At 55.2% G+C, this 17,243-nt stretch overlaps 1 protein-coding gene across 1 annotated transcript in view; it reads right to left on the bottom strand.

Annotated features, from left to right (window-relative positions):
• ITPKB (inositol-trisphosphate 3-kinase B) overlaps positions 1-10,011 on the bottom strand; it is a 95,563-nt gene extending 85,552 nt beyond the window's left edge. Inside the window, exon 1 of the mRNA XM_062210485.1 lies at positions 8,062-10,011. Within this exon, the coding sequence (XP_062066469.1) occupies positions 8,062-9,981 (1,920 nt within the window). The 5' untranslated portion in view covers positions 9,982-10,011. The remainder of the gene's footprint in view (positions 1-8,061) is intronic.
• Positions 10,012-17,243: the final 7,232 nt, after the last annotated feature.

The following is a 17,243-nucleotide window of genomic DNA, read 5'->3' as shown; positions in this document are numbered from 1 at the left end:
AAGACCCAGCAGCTTTCCTGCCCTTGGCTCAGCAAGCTGGGTCTCAGGATCCTTTGTCCCTAACCAAATCTCCTGGCCATTTCTTAAGCTACTGGCAGGCGGCTGGATTTTCCACTTGACATTGTTCAGAGATTAAACTGTTTATCTCATTGTCATACACAGGCCTTTTCGGTTTCCTGCTAACAGATTCAGGTTAGATAAGGATTACAGAAGCGATACTCCTGAGTTCCCCCTCCACACCAGCCTGCAGCCTTTCCCCATACATCTATTTTATTAAATCTGCTATGCAAATAGCTACCCTGTAAAAAGAAAACATTGTACCTCCGTGCATAAGCAGAGGAGCAAACACCAGCTCCTATACAATGGATGAAGCAGCACTTAACAGGAGATCCTGCTGAATTATACATCTTACAATTCCGTCATCAATTGCCATAGAGAAGATGAAAACAAATTGAGCTGAGCCTGGAAAGAATGTCGGGGAAATTGGAAAAACACTTGCTGGGAACTGCCTGGGGGTGCGGTGACCTCCCGGGTCATTGCCCAGGTCCCACCAACTTGCAGCATACCAAGAAGGATCCCAGACTGAGCTGGGGGTGGGGGGTGAGCCAGGGGTGGGCCCCCTCCTCCAGCCTGTAGCCAGTCAGCAGGGCACAAATCCCCGGCTGGGGGTGGGCTAAACTCCTCAGCACCCCACAGTGTCCAAAAACAATTAAGCACTCCTAATATAAAATGTATTACAGCTTCTTATGGTTTATTTATCCTAACTAAATGGGAGGAGGCAGGATACAGAGAACCCTTTAAGAGGGGCAAAGAGAGGTGGGTGTTGTGGGTAGTGGGTTTAAGGGGCCGCTGCGGATGCCTGCAATCTACATTGGAGTGCCTGGTTCAAGTCTCAGCTGCTCCACTTCCAATCCAGCTTCCTGCTAATGTGCCAGGGAGGCAGCAGATGGGCCCAGCCCTGGCTGTTACAGGCACCTGGGGAGTAAGCCAACAGATGGAAGATCTTTCCCTCTCTCTCTCTCTCTCTCTCTGTCCCTCCCATTGTGTCACTATGCCCTTCAAATAAATAATAAAAAATAAATCCTTAAAAAAAAGAAGAATAAAGAAAGAAAATCACTCCAGGACCCAACAAGCCACAGGCAACTGCACCTCATTTGCAGCCTCCCTCAATGCACTGAGACCAGCTTTGCGCCCTGTGTTGCTTCTTGGCCAAGGACGGGCCCTGACCCTGCGTCGTTCACACATATATTTTTATTAGACCCTACGTAATCTGGTCACCAGGTCATTCGAAATCATCCGAGTTCCTTTGCTTGAGATGCTGTATCATTTCATTTTCCCTTTCCGCCCACAATCTTACCACAAAAGTAAAATGCTAGGTTAATAGGGTAACAGTGAGCTTACAAGGGAGAATCTGCTAAGGGAAAATCCACCGCCATCAGCCCAGGTGGAGACATGTTCTATATATTCAGAGATGGAAAAATAAAATCCCATCTTCCCCTTGCCCCAGATCAATCAAACACAAGTATGTACACGGAGGTACATTCTGCTTCCTGCTCATCCATGGCTCCTACTTTTTGGTTATGTATCACACTTAGCAGCTGGTTTGGAGCAAAACAGAAGTCAACATTTCAGGAAATACAAAATGCAGCGCTGAATAGTGGCCTGAAGAGACACCTGTTGTTGAATGGGTTTCCATTACGTAACATCAAGTCAATAAAATGCCCAAGGAAAGCCAACAAGGGGAAAAGATCAGATTTCTCACAGAGAATTCTTCATGGAACTGTGGAGAAACAAGCCTGACAAGTTACTCAAAAGTCCATGGGCTGGTGTACCAGTGGAATCACTACTACAAGTCACTCCTCGGCGCCCAGGCCAGGAAGGCCCTGGCTTGAGGAAGAGACCTCGGAGTGGTCTTCCCACACAGACACTCTGCAAGGTGTCCTGGCTGACCTTGGCCCTTGTGGCACCGTGCACTCCTGCTGACCAAGCTATTCAGCCTGTCTCCCAGAGCCTAAGCCGAACAGGACTCCCCAACCCTGCCACTGAACAAGAGGCAGCTGCAAGCAACTCGCCCTATTCCAAATGGGCAAACTTGGGCTCCTCCCAGCCTGTGAGGTCACAGGTCGCTTAGAAGCGCCAATCCTGCAGAAAGCACTTCCACTCCGGCCTCTTTCCAGCACTACACTGAGGAGGATAAAAATGGAACTTCAACAAAATCCAGACATTGCTACACAGATTTCTTCCAAGGGGCCCAGCGCCCTCTCCAAACACACTCTGCCTAGTTCAAGTCTCGGCTGCTCCACTTCCAATCCAGCTCACTGCTAATGCACCTGGGAAGGCAGCGGAAGGTGGCCCACATGCCCAGGCCCATGCTGTGGCGTTCCAGGCTCCTGGCTTTGGCCTGGACCAATCCGGAACACTGCAGCCATTTGGGTTACAAGTAAACCAGTGGATGGAAGATTTCTCACCCTCTCTGCAACTCTGCCTTTCAAATAAATTTTTTAAAAAATTTTTAAAACTTTTTTTTAATCCTAAAGCCCTGGTGGATTTTTAAGGGTGAACAAGAAGCTTATCCACAAAAGAGATTTTTAAGTGAAAAGAAGGTAAAAAGGGTCCCAGAAGTGCAGTGAACGCTCTGACCTGCTGCCCCCAGCTGTAAAAGGACGATACAGGAGGAAATGAGCCCAGGGCCGCTCCCAGACCCAGATCTGGTTCCTTATGGAAGCTACAGGAAAGTTTTGGTTATTAACAGCAAGCACAGGGACCTGGCTTCCTAAGGAGACCCTGTGTATTTATGGTCTCTTGGATCCAAGGAGACGTGAACTGTCTTCAGGACAACGGCGTTCACTTCTGGGGAAACGCGTCAGGGCTGCTGTCCTCACTGCAGCCCAGGGTGAACGAGGCAGGCCGGTGAGGAGATGACAAGGACCTCGAGGACACACAAGGCTGGTGGCAGAACCACGGCAAGTTGAGCTGGAATATAGTCATGGGATCGGCCTGGCAGATTCTGCCCGCCGTCAGGACGGGAGCCTCGGGTCTGAGGTCGGAGCTGGGTGTTTCTGCTCCATGCTGTGGAGATGGGCCAGGGCCCCGGGTGCTTGATTTCATAGGTTAACAGTGTGCCGCCACAGCAAGGACACCCCTCTCAGGAGAACTGGGAATACGAAATTCTAAGCAGGCAGCAGGTCCACAGTAACGGACTGTTCACACTGCCATGGAGCTCGCAGTTGGGTCTGGTGTGGCTTGGGGAAAAAAACACATCGCTCACACTGCCAGCTCCACCTCGGCACAACGTGAAAAATCATTGCCAGGCAATGTGTCATGGGACTGAGAGCACAACGTGCCCACCCCACAAGGCCAAGTTCTCTAACAAAACCCCAGAACCCTCTGTGCTGACATGTGACACAGCAAGAGCGTTCTAGTTCCTGAGTTAACCCCAAATCACCTGATGATCTCAGAGCTACACAGTCTTTCCTACCAAGATAGAAAACTCTTTCCATTCAATAATTTAAAATCCTACCTTTTGATAACCAAGCTGAAACCGGAGAAGATAAAACAAGCCCAACAATGTTATCAATACTCCTAGGAATATAAATAAACTACACAGGACTAATCTAATCTGCACTTACAGTTGGAGATAGGCGCCAACAGAAATCAGAAAAGTCACTCCACAGCCATTCAGCGCTTAAAAACAAAAGTCCCCAAAATGATTTTTGCAATACCACAACTGCATTGCTCCGAAAGCAGCAACCAAGTGGTTGGTTCGAGAGACTGCCCTGGAAAACATAAAGGCTAGGAAAGTTGTGAGCTGTACCTTGGCAAAGCCTCCACACCTGCATACAAGGGACAACGCTGAAAAGCAACCTTTTCCTCTGTACCCCACCTTCATTTGAGAAGAATTTTGAGCTGGCCGAGTACTTTTATCTTTGGAAAACACAAGGTCTGGGAAATGCTGTTTTGGCTCACCTGAGGGGCCCAAAGCCACAGAGCGCCCTGTGCTTTCAGACTGGCATTCTCACCTCCTCCCTGCACTGCCTCCGTGACCAGTGTGCTTATTCACGGAAATCTTCAGTAGTGTGCGGTCATCGTGGCCCACGCCTTCCCAATGTTGAATTACCAAGAACCATTCTTCTGAAGAGGCCAATCAATCAACTGCCCTCATGTGAAAGCACAAACTTAAGGTGCCCAGTTTTGGCCTCAGCGTGGCCCGAGGTCGGCACCAAAGGATCTTGTCACACATCCAGGCACCCCGATGCATCCCGCACATCCAGCTGGTCTGGAATCCAATGTCCAGAATCACAGCATCATGGAATCGAACAAGACGGACTCCAGGGCGCCATCCCCTGGCCGTGTGCAAATTCCAGGGGCGGGTATTATGGAACAGCAGCTTAAGCCACTGCTTCAGGCACCCACATCCGTTTATCAGGGGGTCTGGGTCCAGTCCCAACTACCCCGTGCTTCTGATCCAGCGTCCTGCTAATGTGGCAGCAGCTGATGGCCCACGTACTCACAAGGGACACCCTGATGCAGGTCCAGGTCCCTGGCTGTGGCCTGGCTCAGCCCCTGCTACCCCAGGCATTCAGGAAGTGAACCAGCAGGTGGGAGATTCGCTCCTTCTGCCTCACTCTCTCTGTCACTCTGCCTTTCAGGTGAATAAATAAATCTTGTTTACTTAAAAAATTAAAATAGGTACATCTTAAAAGGAGAAAACCAAACGAGTCTAAGAGGCAGAGCCTAGGCATGTCCTGTGGCCCCTTCACCATTTGGGTCCTGGTGTCCTCGTCCCCAAACAGGTCAGAGAAACACCCAGACCTCACGTCAGTGACTCGGGGTCCTCCTAGATCTGGAAGCTGCGGACGTCTTGCCAGAAGCATGCTTGCACACACCTGTGGGAAGAAGGCTGCCTTGAACTCGGTCCCACCCGTCTGCACCTTCAACACCTCATCCAGGCCAGAACTTCCCACGTGCAAGCACTCACCACCAGATTTAATTTTTAAAGTGCATTCTTTCCTAAGGCTTTTAAGTTCACTTTGGTTTACCCCCAAATCAAGTTTTTATACGCTTTTTCAAACCATGTAAAACCATTGTAAACATCCTGAGGTCCCCCCCCCCATGGGTATGAGTTATTTTCTCACTAAAAGGGGGCAAAAAGGAGAAGAAAATGACAACAAAATCAGTCAATACAAAAAGTGGGCGGGGCACTGGGATTTTGCTTCCCTGGCTTTTTTTTTAAGCACCAAGAAGGCAGGGGATGTATACTGTACTTTCTTATATAAACCCCCCAGGGAGCCAACCCAGTGTTGTGCTGTTTTGTTTTGTTTGTACACAAAATGGATAGAAGTTTTTGGAATGCATCAATAAAATCTGGGATTTTTTTTAAAGTAAGATGCACCCATACGTTCATGCCGTACCTTAAGCCTGGTGTTCAATGGCCCAGGTGCTCTTCAATGGAAAGACAAAGGAGAGGGAGGACCTGCTGACTGTTAGTTGTGGTTTTGTGAAAGAGCACAGCGCTCAGCGCGAGGAGGCTCTGCTGGAGAACGGGGAGTGTGGAGGGGCTGCCCGGGAGCCCCTGCTGTCCAACACAGCGACCACTCCTCCGCAGGAACACGAGGCTCCAAAGGGTCAGGAAGGCAGGGCGGCGGCATAAAGACCCGTCTCTGAGGCGGTGCTCACACTCCTGGAACACTGAGCGTGCCACTTCAAACCTCTGGGTGTGAGTGAGCGGATGGAGAGTGACGCTGAGCCTGAGCGTGTGTGGGCCTGCGTGAGGCTGAGGGCGTGCGGGCGGGTGGGAGCGAGCGTGCAGGGCTACGGTGCAGGCCAGCAGTGTGGACGGAAGCGGCAGAGTTCAGAAAGGAGGACAGGACGCCATTGGTGCTGCCCCTGCAGAACCGCCAACGGCACTAGCTCAGGTTCGAACCCGGCCCAAATGCCCAGTTGGTCATGGTGTCTGGCCCCTGTAGACAAAACATCAATCTCAGGCCGTCCAGTGAGTTTTGGCCTAGTGAGCAGATGTTCTGATGTCCGAGCTAAGGCCCCGGCCTAACAATCTGTGCAAGGAGACGCAAGCCTTCCTTATCCTGTAAGCACTCCACTGAAGCTCAGAAGTCCCAGCGTCCCATAATTTCCAGGTGGTGACCCACCCACGCCCCCGTCTCCCACTCCCCAGCACCTCACATGATTCAGAGACGGAAGCCAGCAGGGGAACTTCCCCTGGCTCTCTGCTGTGGGCGTCTGAAAACCCGCTTAGAGATGGGAGGTAGGCTGGACCACAAGCCAGCCTCCTTGCTACCTGGGGAGCTGTTAGCTAACTTGAAAACACCACTTCAGCCTCTGATTTGTCCACTGGTAGCCCTCCAGCAAAAGAAACAAAAGGATCCCCTGTCATTGTTTATCTCCCTTAGTTCCAGACAAGAGCTCTTTCCAAACATAGGACATTTAAACCACTTTGGTAATCAGCCACTCGCGGCTGCTAATCTGCAGCCAGAAAGGGCGAATGGAGAGCGGGAGGAATGAAGTGGCGGTGTGTGACCACGCTTCAGGGTTTGCACAGCGAACAAGACGCCTGGGTCCATGCACGCCTCACTCACTAGCTCTCTACCTGCTGTAGGTGTGGGCCACACCTTCAGAGAGCATTTTCCACCCGTCCTGCACCACCGTCCCCTTCCAGGAGGACCGCCCTCCTAAAGGTGCTGTGCCCATAGCCAACAGCAGGTGCGGGCCTTGTGCTGCCCACAAAATGCCAGGGTGACTGGGGCCAGATTTTGCATACATATTTGCCTCCGGGTCATCATCAGAAAGCAGAGTTTCAGGAGGAGAAATGCTTGGCCTCCACAGATTCAGGCTGTGACTTGTGACGTGGAATCAGACAGAAGCATGCTTTTGGAGTGCAGACATCTTAGCGAGGGACGTGGCATGGAAACAGCAAGTTGTGCAGGAGAAAACGATCCAGGTGCAGTGACTAGTGTTTGATATTCAACATGAAGTCAGAAGGCTACCGACAATAAAATGCCAACTCTACCCCTCAAGGCAGCACAACAGCCCCCCCCCCCCCCATGGAGCTGGGAAATTCCCCAGACTCTGGAGGAGCAAAGACAAAGTCCAGCCCCTGTCAGCAGTGCTAGCGCCATCACTTACGTCTTGTTAGGTCCTCTGATCCTGCAGCGAAGACAGTCTACGACTGAGATTAACCATGCAGAGGAGAAAAACTCCTGTCTACAGCTGCAGCCAGAGGGAGACGTCAGTGTGATGAACCCAGAGATGCACCTGACAGCACACCTGCCCAGCATGTGTACTGGCCTACAAGCTCACCTAGCAGGAGGTACCGATCCTGGAGACAGCACCCAGGTGCTTCTCTCCAGCAGTCCAACCTAATGTAACATTCCAGCAAAGATACTGCCCTCCCGCCCGGCTCTTTAATTCAAACATCAAACCGCACCTGAGTTACTCTGCCCACACTGACACTACGATGTCCAGGCCTCAAGTCACTGAGGTTCGGCGGCTCCTCACCCAACAGACCAGCGCGACCACATCTACGGGCTCCGGGGCCCCGGGCCAGGTTTTGCTGGCCTCTCGGCAGAGGCTGAGTTAACTGGATGACATCCTGGTCAGGTGCCATAAGCCACAATGAATCACAGCCTTAAGTGTTTCGCCTGATCGGGCAAAAGCTACACTCAGCATTCTCGCTGTCTTCGAGGATTACCCAGCAAGTTTCTGGCTGCACGCATGAATCCCATCTTCCCAAGAAGAGCGCTGATGTACAAAGCGCTCCGGTGAAAACCTGTTTTTTAGGATGAGCATGGAAACAGCAGCAGGAGTGACTCAGATTTGCTGTCCAAACTACGAAGTGCACGGTCCGTGCCTCTATGTACCCCATCACCACCACCACGCCACCCTCCCCCCAGCAAACACAGCTGGAAGGAAGTATGAGCTGTGACTGCCCAGAGCCCTGGTTACAGTCTTCATGACTCGGGACAAAGCAAGACAGAGAACAAATGGAACATCAAAGGTCTGCTGATATCAGCATGGGTTCTAGAAAGATCTCGGGGCCAGACTTACCACTCGGGGTTTCTGCTGGTCCAGGGTATGCAGGAAGGCGGCGTTGGGATCCAGGGTGCGCTCGGGGTCACTGGAGATGTCCTCCTCTGAGTCGTCATAGGAAGAGGAGAAGCCCGTGGAGGAGGCCGAGGAAGACGAGAGTTTCCTCATTGGCAGGTGGCCCCGGGGGCTTCCCTGGGCTTCCTCCAAGCCTCCGTCCTCCTGGGCACCCACGTCCGTAATGATGACCGCGGGAATGCTGCTGGGGCCGCGGGTCTCTCTCGCCAGAGGTCTGTCCTTCCCCTCTGGGGACAGCAGCTCTGGCCCAGGCTGTGCGTCTCTGTCCTGCGCCAGGCCTTCCCACCTCATTGTCCCCTGCAATGGTGCCCGTGTGCTGCACGTCCAGGCCAGCCCGGCCTCCCCCACGGTGCCCAGCCAAGCCCTGTTGTGCCCAGGCTGCACATTCACCCTGTCCCCAGCAAGGCACTGAGGGTCATTCAGATCTGTCGCTGCTTCCCAAGAGGGCAAAGGCTCCAGCATTCTGCCAGAAGGAATTCCCGCCTCCATCTCCTGGGCCACTGGCTGCGCCGGGCAGCGGCCCCCAAGTAAGCCCAGCAGTGCAGACCCTTCTTCCACTCGGTCAGTGCGCTGCCGTGGCCCCCGGATCACTGGGACCCCACCTGGGGCCTCCCCGGGGCCTCCAGAGCCCAGGACTCCAGGCGGCCTGGCCCAGCCCTGGGCCTCTGAGCTTTGCGCATTCACAGTCGTCTCCTCTGGCCTTTTGCCGGCTTCAGGCACCCTGGAGCCTGGGAGGCCACAGGGCAGAGTTCCCATCCCCACATTCCCAGTGGGTTCTCTGCTGCAAGCCCTGGCCCTCTCCGGGGCTGGGCCTGTGCCGTCGCTGTCCAAAAACTGTCCCCGCATCTCAGAGGCCAGGGTCTCCCGGGAGACTGCTCCCCCAGGCTCGCAGGCCCTCTCAGATGGCTCAGCGAGGGCGGGGGCGTGGGGACGTGGCGGCCAGGTGGATGCGGCTGTTGCCGGGTCTGTGGCCACCACGAAGCTCACTCTGCCCAGCCCCAAGGAGGGAGCTTGGCAGCTCGGAGTTCCCGAAGAAGAGCCCGTCTTGTCAATGTCCGTAGCTGTGGGTGAGCCACCGGGGGGACTGGCAGGGACTCCCTTCTCCGTTCTCACCGAAGTGGCTGGGTGCAGGGCCACTGCTCCTGCTGGGGTGTCCAGGCCAGGGAGTGGTGCCACTCCTTCCGTGTCCTTCGAGGGGCAACGGCTGGGCACCCCTCTCCTCGGCGAGTGGGCCTCGGAAGTCTCTGGGCATTGCTCCCCCCAAGACTTTGTCCTGCGCTCCTCGCCCGGGGCGGACTGAACCAGGACCCTTGTTGGGGGCTGGCTGCTGCTTCGCAAGGGGCAGGGGGAGGGCGAGCGAGCCCTGCCCGGCCGTGGGCTGCGGGGCGCTGGAAGGGCGGAGCTCTGCGCCTGGATGTGCGCCTCGAACATGCCCACTTTCTGGTTCACCTGCACGTTCTGCAGCTCGCGCTGCAGGATCCGCAGCTTCCTCTTGGCCTCCTCGGGCTCCGGCGGCGAGAGAGTGCCGGCGGCCACCACCTGCTGCCCGTCAGCTCCAGGGCGGCCCGCCCAACTCGGGCTGCTCACGCTGCTGCTGCTGCCGCTGCTACTGTTCAGCCTGCGCCGGCCGCTCCGCCAGCCCCCGGGGCTCCGGGGCTCCTCGGGCGACAGCGACTCGGCTGGGGGAAAGAGGAAAGAGGTGCCTCTCCCGGGGCTGAAAACGCTGCCGGGGCTCAGCGTGGCCCTCCCCGAGGACGGGGGCGTCTGACTGCCGCTGGCCCGGGGGCCGCCGCCGCCGCTCTTGCCCTCCTTGGCGCTATTCATGATCACCAGGCTATTGAGCGCATAGCAGTACACAGCCATAGTACTGGGTCCGCCGCGCTGCCCGCCGCCGCCGCGGCTCCCGCTCCCGCTCCGCAGCCGGCGCCGCCTCCTCCCGCCGCTCGCGGCTCAGCCCTGGAGGCGCGGCGGCCGCGGCTCCGCGCACCGAGAGGGCGGCATGGCCTGGGCGGCGGGCCGGGGGCGCGACTGCGGGCGCGCCCCCCGCCCCGCGCTCCATACACACGCGCGCCGCTGTGGAGACACAAGAAGACAAGTCAAGGCCCGAAGGGCGCGGGGCAGGAGGCGGGGGAATCCCGCCGGCGGAGCTCCCACGGAGCCCGGGAGCCCACTCCGTGGACGCTTCACCCGCGGGGCTTGCGGGGCTAGGCGAGCACACGTGCCGGCACTGGACGGCTGTCCCCGCCGCCAACGCGACTGCCAGGGCGCATTTTTCTGGGGATGCCCCACCCCCACCCCACCCCACCCTCTGAAATCGGACATCACCTCCACGTTGGGATGCGCACCGAGGTCCCTTCAAAGCCCCAGTTATAAGATTCAGGTCGGAAACACGCAGATGGGCGAGGCACGAGGCACAATCACTTGGCCACCAAATGTGCTGTGTGCGGGGGCGGCGTCTCCCAGCTTCCCCAGGGTGAGGCCCCCGCGCCACCATCTCCGGTCTCCTCGGTCTGAGCCAACGCTGGCTACCGAGGGGTTTCGGGGGCAGCCCTGCTCCACCCTCTCGGGGCAACGGAGAGAGACTGCCTCTGTCGGAATCGGAGCGGGCCCTGCGTCCCAGAGCCGCCGCGAGCGCCGGGATCTGGGGGCGGGGGGCGTTTGAGTGCTCGCATTTTACCTTCCTGACCCTGGCCTTGGGGCTCTGTCTCTCGGCCTACCACGGCCTGGGCGGGCGACGGGGCCGCGCGGCCCAAGCGTTTTTCAAGTACTGGGGTTGTCGCCTGTTCCTAAACAAGTGTTTTGCTAGCATGCGCGTGCCCGAGGCTCGGCAAGGTCCTCGTACCGGAACCGAAGCTCGGGGACCCCTGCCGCCGCCCCCCGCGGCGCGGGGAACGTGCGTGTATGTGTGTGCATGTGTGTGTGCGCGCGCGTGCGTGCGGGCGTGTGAGTGTGAGCCCGGCCTCTGCGCGCCCTGTTACCCAGGCCGCGGCTGCCCCCGCGGGCTCCGGGACCCGCGCCCCCTCCGGGGAGCTCCCGGCCTAGCGTGGCTGCAGCCGGGCGCGCAGAGCCTGGGGCTCCACACACCTCCCGGGCGGGGGTGGGGGACGGCGCTCAAAGCCCCAGGCGTGGCGCGGCCGGGGGTGCAGGGCTCCTCCACATCCCCAGCAGCCTCGCCCGGCGCCGGCCGAGCCGCCCAGCGGCCGGAGCCCGGGCCGGCCGGCAGCGCGCGGGGGAGACTGCGTCCAGCCAACAGCCCGGAAGGCGGGCGCGACGAGGCACCGAAAACTCTGGTGGCTCCCGCGCCCCCCGGCGCCCCTGCTCCGTCTCCCCAGCCCGGCCCTGTGTGCTGGGAACCCGGAATGCCCGGATCCGCGCCGAGCAGAGAGCGAGGGGAAAACGGGCTCGGAGGCGAGAGCCATTAAAAAGCCGCCAACTTACCTGCAATTCCTCGGATTCCCGGCTGCTGTGCAGACTACATGCCCGGAGCCGCAGACCTCAGAGGGAAGAGACTGCTTTCAGAGTACAAATGCTCCGGAATGATAGCCCCAGCACGCTTGGGAAGACCGTAAAAAGGACTGTGAAAGAGGGGAGGCTGCTCGGCGAGGGGCCGGCTCAGCCGGGGAGACGCTACCCCTGCCAGCGGCTGCTCCCGGCCACTTCGGTGTTTGTTCAATGTAAGATTTAAAAAAAAAAAAAAAAAGTTGGTGGGGGGGGAGGGAGGAGGGAGAAAGGCGGGGGCTCGGGGGAGGAAGGCAGGAAGGAAGTTGTGAGCCTGTCTGGGGTTGAACTCAGCGGAACAAGTTTTTCTTTTCTTCTTTTTTTTTTTTTTTTTCTATTGCTTGGCAAGACCGAGGGAGGGAAACACTTAAAAAAAAGTTTCCATTGTTAGCTAACAAAAAAAAAAAAAAAAAGGTCTTTTTAAACTTCTGCGGGTTAAAGATATACGATTGATTTTCCACCCTTCCATGGAGGCTTGCTGATGTCTGGCTTTATGCAACTATATATTTTTTTAATTTGCAATAAAGTTCTGGGCGTGTGTTCTCCAGAAAGCAAATCCAGGGGACCATTTTAGCTTTTAAACTCGGCGAAAATTCTTTCTACGGGTGTGTGTTCTTTTCACAAATATGCAAATTTAAAGAAGGTGTGCTGAGGGCGCCATCCTTGCAAAGCTGCAAATTTCAAGTGCATCTCTGCAGGAGGGTTTTGTTACGTTGGCGGGGCTGCTAGCTGCCGCTGGTTTGGCGGTGCAGTGGCTGATGTGTAAACAAGCCCTTGTGCTGCACATTTATCTATGGATGCAGTCAGCTAATGTGACCTTCGCATATTTTGCACATAATTCTCGAGTTATTTGAAGAACAAACCAGACTGTCCTGAAGCCAAGAAGGCCTGAGCAGTCTCTGAGGCCCCCTCCCCCAAGCTCAGGCCCCTGCATACTGGGTGGTTGTCACCAGCAGCAGCAGGGCAGGGAAAGGAGCATCAGCCAGCATTACTGGGCGGGAGGATGCAGCCCCAGTGAAGCCTGCAAGAGTGCTTTGCACAGTTCTCCAAAGCTGTACAGCATTTAGTGGACAGAGGGAAAACAGCTGCAAGCTCAGGAGATTTGAAACTGCAGAGCCTGGATTGGTCCAGACACCCTGATCGGCTAAAATTCAGATGGAAATGTTGGCTTTGCTTGCAGCCCAGAAGTCTCTGGCTTGTTTATGTAACAATACTGTTCCAGTGAGCAAAGCAACCTGCTGCTCAGTCAGTCAGGGGAAGACTCGCTTCACTCTGAAACCAAGAGATCTTCCAGCCAACAATTCCTGGGAATCAGACACTTGTATCCCTTCACATTTTTAAAAATACATCGTGGATGGGGCCGCCCCTGTGGCGTAGTGGGTAAAGCTACTGCCTGCAGTACCAGCATCCCATATGGGCACCAGTTCAGGTCCTGGCTGCTCCACTTCTGATCCAGCTCTCTGCTATGGCCTGGGAAAGCAGTAGAAGATGGCTCAAGTCCTTGGGCCCCTGCACCCCCATGGGAGACCCAGAGGAAACTCCTGGCTCCTGCCTTCGGATTGACGCAGCTTCAGCCATTGTGGCCATCTGGGGAGTGAACCAGCGGATGGAAGACCTCTCTGGCTCTGTCTCTGCCTCTGCTTCTCTAACTCTCCCTTTCAAATAATTAAATAAATGTTTTAAACACACACACACACACACATGTCATGGAAGGACTGAACCTAATTCCCCCCCCCACCCCCAATCTCCCCTCCCACATAAAAAACACACACAATGGGGCTAAGAAGAAAAAAAAAAGGCCCAGAGTTTATTCAGGTGTTAACTCAGGAGCTGGGTAATTCTTCAGACTGAGAACCAGGCCTATGTTTGCCCCTAATTTGGTTCCCTAGTGGGGAGAAAAAGTAGCTGCCAGTTCCTAGGAGAGCCACTCTCTGTAGTGGGCCGCTGTTCTAGGAGATGCCAGCCCCCAGTCAGGTATCCCAGTGAAAGCAACGGGAGGACCCTGTCCACACTCAGCGCAGACGCTTAGCCTCCCAGCTCCTGGGAATCCTCACTGTCACCGCCCAGCCACACAGCTGAGAAGCCCAGGCTGCCTGAGTGTGCAGTCTGCCTGCAGAGCCCTTGGCCGGAGGCAGCTGGCAGCTGGCAGGTGTGACCCTCAGAAGGGATCCTGCCCTGGGTCGGAGTATGTGATCATCCTGCCAGTCTAACCATGCCGCCAAGAGCAGTGGGCATTGGGGGAAAGCTGAAACTTTCTGAAATCCGGGTTTGAGATCTATCAAATAATGTACATGTATTACATTCTAAAAGACATGCTTTTTTTTTTCAAAAGCAGGCTTGTAACCCCTGGCATTTCATACCAAGGAAGACCCAGATGTAGTGTTGCTAGCCCAGAATCTGCCCTACACATCACAAATACTCAATACACAGCTATTTCTGGAACGGGCATCTTCAGCACCCAGAGGCCCTTTCTTCCCAGGCCGCTGCCGCTCTGCTCCCTTGGTGGTAGCACCAGCAACAGCAGAGGGGTTTGGTCCTGCCAGGCACTTCTCTCTATCTTCAGAAACTGTGAAGTCTGGCCCTATGTAGACAGCCATGCCCATATTCAGGGATGTAAAACTACATGAGAGATGCCAGTTGGCAGCCCACATGCCCTTCTCAGAGACAGCCTGCCCAGCTCCATGAATGGAAACACTAGGTACCAAAGGCCCATTCTGAGCCCAGAGCTGCTTAGAGTAGGAAGGACACTAATCCCAAGACAGCTCATCCCCAGGCTGGCTAACGACTTGGAGTAAAAACACGAGCTGGTCCGCTGGATTCCGTTTGTGGGACCTAGAAACGCTTCTTACAGGACCTGTGCAGAAAGATCATGAATCTTGGGGCCCAGGGGCACATGAGAGAGCAATGAGGAATAAGCCAGGAATGAGCACAGGACGTCCAGGTAAGCAGAGACGGGAGCACCAGAGGTGTCAAGAGAAGCCGCGGCACTGCGTGCAAGCACGGAGTGAGAAAGTAGGAAGCCTCACGCACGGGTGGCCTCCCAGAGCCCGTTCCCGTAAGGCCTGGCAGGGGTCTGGGTCCTCCCTGAGGTTAGGTCAGATTCTGCAGAGCTTCCCTAACAAACTTGCCTCCACTCATGCTAGCCAAGCACGGCTCTGCTCCTTGAAACCCTAAGTGCTCTGCCCACAAGGAAGGCCCATCGTTGGGTCCAACTCACTAGGCCTTTAGCAATCTCCTGACGTGGAGAAGCAGATGACTTCTGTGGCTCCCCTCCAGTGGGGAAGCCCAGCAGACACTTCCGAAAGGGTGAACTCCATAGTCTGGAGGTGGGAGCAGGAAGACTTACAGACTGCTTTCCCAGCGTGGCCTGGCTTCATGGAGGCTCTCTGGCTAATCGTGGGACTGGCTCCTTGGTTTCCCCCATTACCTTAGCTCTAGGGGACCAGCCCAGGCCAAGGAAACCTGAGAGACACAGAGAAGCCAGAACTCTAGCTGTTCATCTAGGAGGGTCAAGGGGGACTCCACCTTGTGTTCCCAGAATGCCTTTTCCTGTTATCTTAACTCCCCTTTCCCACCTTGGCCCGGGGCAGATTGGAGGTCTGGGACCACTCCTCCCCTCCTCTGGGTGGGCCAAGAGACATATACGTGAGTTCCTTCTATTCTGACTTTCCTTCTCCAAGACACGTTACCTCCTTCAGCCATTTATTGCCTGCCCCTCCATGGGAGAACATGAGAACATGTGGGCTGCCCTTCTGGGGCTTTTCCATTTTACCCAACTCACATCTCCCGCTGGATTGCTCATGACACCTTCCAGATCCTCTCTGGCCACACTGCCTTTCTCACCGTCTGGGCTCACTGTCCTCTCTAGAACTTCTCTCCCACGGTCATTCCAGCTGCGCCGCCTGTCCTGCAGGTCTTCTCTGATGGCCCAGCCTGCACCCACTTCCTCCTCCCACAGGTCCCTGCACCAGCACCGCCCACTCAGCACCCTCCTATGCTTCCTGCTGCTAGTGCACTCTTCACTCTCTCTGGAAGACCCCTGAGGGGGGAGAGCAGCTGTGTCCTCTGTAGGGAACTCCCGACCCCAGCAGCCTGATACCCTGCCTTACATATGGAAGCTCAGTCGTGATTAATTTTGTCATCTTCAAACAGAACTACTTAAAAAAATAGGCTTATTTATTTAAACATTCATGCAGTCTCGGGACCCTCTGCCACTAGTAGGGGACAAAATCTGGAAGAACAAAATGCAAATAGCAAATTATATGATTTAGGGTTTTGGAGGTTTTTTAAAAAGATTTATTTTATTTAATTAAAAAAAGAGTTACAGAGAAAGGTAGAGACAGAGCGGGGGTGTGGGAGGGTCTTCCATCCACAGGGTTAACTCCCTGGCAAAGGCCAGAGCTGAGCCAATCCAAAGCCAGAAGCCAGGAGCCAAGAGCTTTTTCTGGGTCTCCCACACGACTGCAGGGGCCCAAGCACTTGGGCCATCCTCTACTGCTTTCCCAGGCCATGGTAGAGAGCTGGATCAGAGTGAAGCAGCTGGGACTCAAACAGGTACCCGTATGGGATGGCAGCACTTAAGGCTGGGGCTTTAACCTGCAAAAGAGTAAGTTCATTTGTATATTCCTACCCACTCCCCAACCCCTACACTCCTCCTATCTGAGCCCTGATTAGATGTCTTCCTGGGCACACCCCATGTTATAATAGCTTATTCCTCATGTATTCCCTCATAACTCAAAAAGTCACTAAACACGCCCCCTCATTACGCAGCCCTGCTGCCATCTGCTACCTTCTGCCTCCTCCTAAGAATTGACTCCTGTGTCACCTGCAGGGCCTGGGGTAGGGAAGGGACTCGATCTGAACGCTCAACACCTTGAGTTCAGGGAAGGGCAACCGCAGGCTTTTCTGCCTCTCCACAACCTGAGGGGCATTTGGTGGTGGTGCTGGAGAGGGCAAAGCAAGCTGACCAGAGTATGTCTGCAGCAACGCATAAGAGACTTCTCTGTGTACACCCAGGTGTGTCTGAGCATGGCAACAGTGATCCTCCAAGTTTCAATATGGCTTTTCAGCCGTCTGAACAAGGGATGGCGGTTGAATCAGCACTGTTGCAAGTCAGACCCAGGCAGGGAGACCCAAAAGCTGTGGAACAGCCGTCTTCAGAGTGGGTTTCCTAAACACAGATGTTTTCATCGTCTGGAAGCCGCCATGAACTGATCAGAAATGGATTGAAAAGATGTGATCTGGCTTTTCGTGTCTACACGGGAGCTGAGCCAGCTTCACCACTCCTGTTGAAATGCAGCGTCAAGACTGCATTTTCACCGAAAGGGAGACGTTGGCTGTCAATTTCAGATACTGACTGTAAGGTGTTGCACTCCGCCCTTCTCCTGGGATTCCCCTCCCATGAGCCCACACTTGTTTGTAACTGAAAAGGCTGCCCTTGGTTCACATCTGTAGTGGTGAAGGAGGGAGGCACAGCCTCGGCAACCCTCCTGGGCAGCCAGATTTCTATGGAACTCATGGGCCCTGCACGTAGAACAAAAATAAGTGGTGAGGAAAGCATTCAGGATGAGGAAGTTACACGCAACTGACAAAGCATCTTCTTTGACAGAGGGGGCCTTGGGTCTGAA

The sequence above is a fragment of the Lepus europaeus genome, chromosome 14, assembly GCF_033115175.1.
Source record: "Lepus europaeus isolate LE1 chromosome 14, mLepTim1.pri, whole genome shotgun sequence".
NCBI classification, from domain to species: Eukaryota; Metazoa; Chordata; class Mammalia; order Lagomorpha; family Leporidae; genus Lepus; species Lepus europaeus.
The sequence above is the reverse complement of the archived record's forward strand: the minus strand, read 5'-3'. Positions and strand labels throughout refer to the sequence as shown.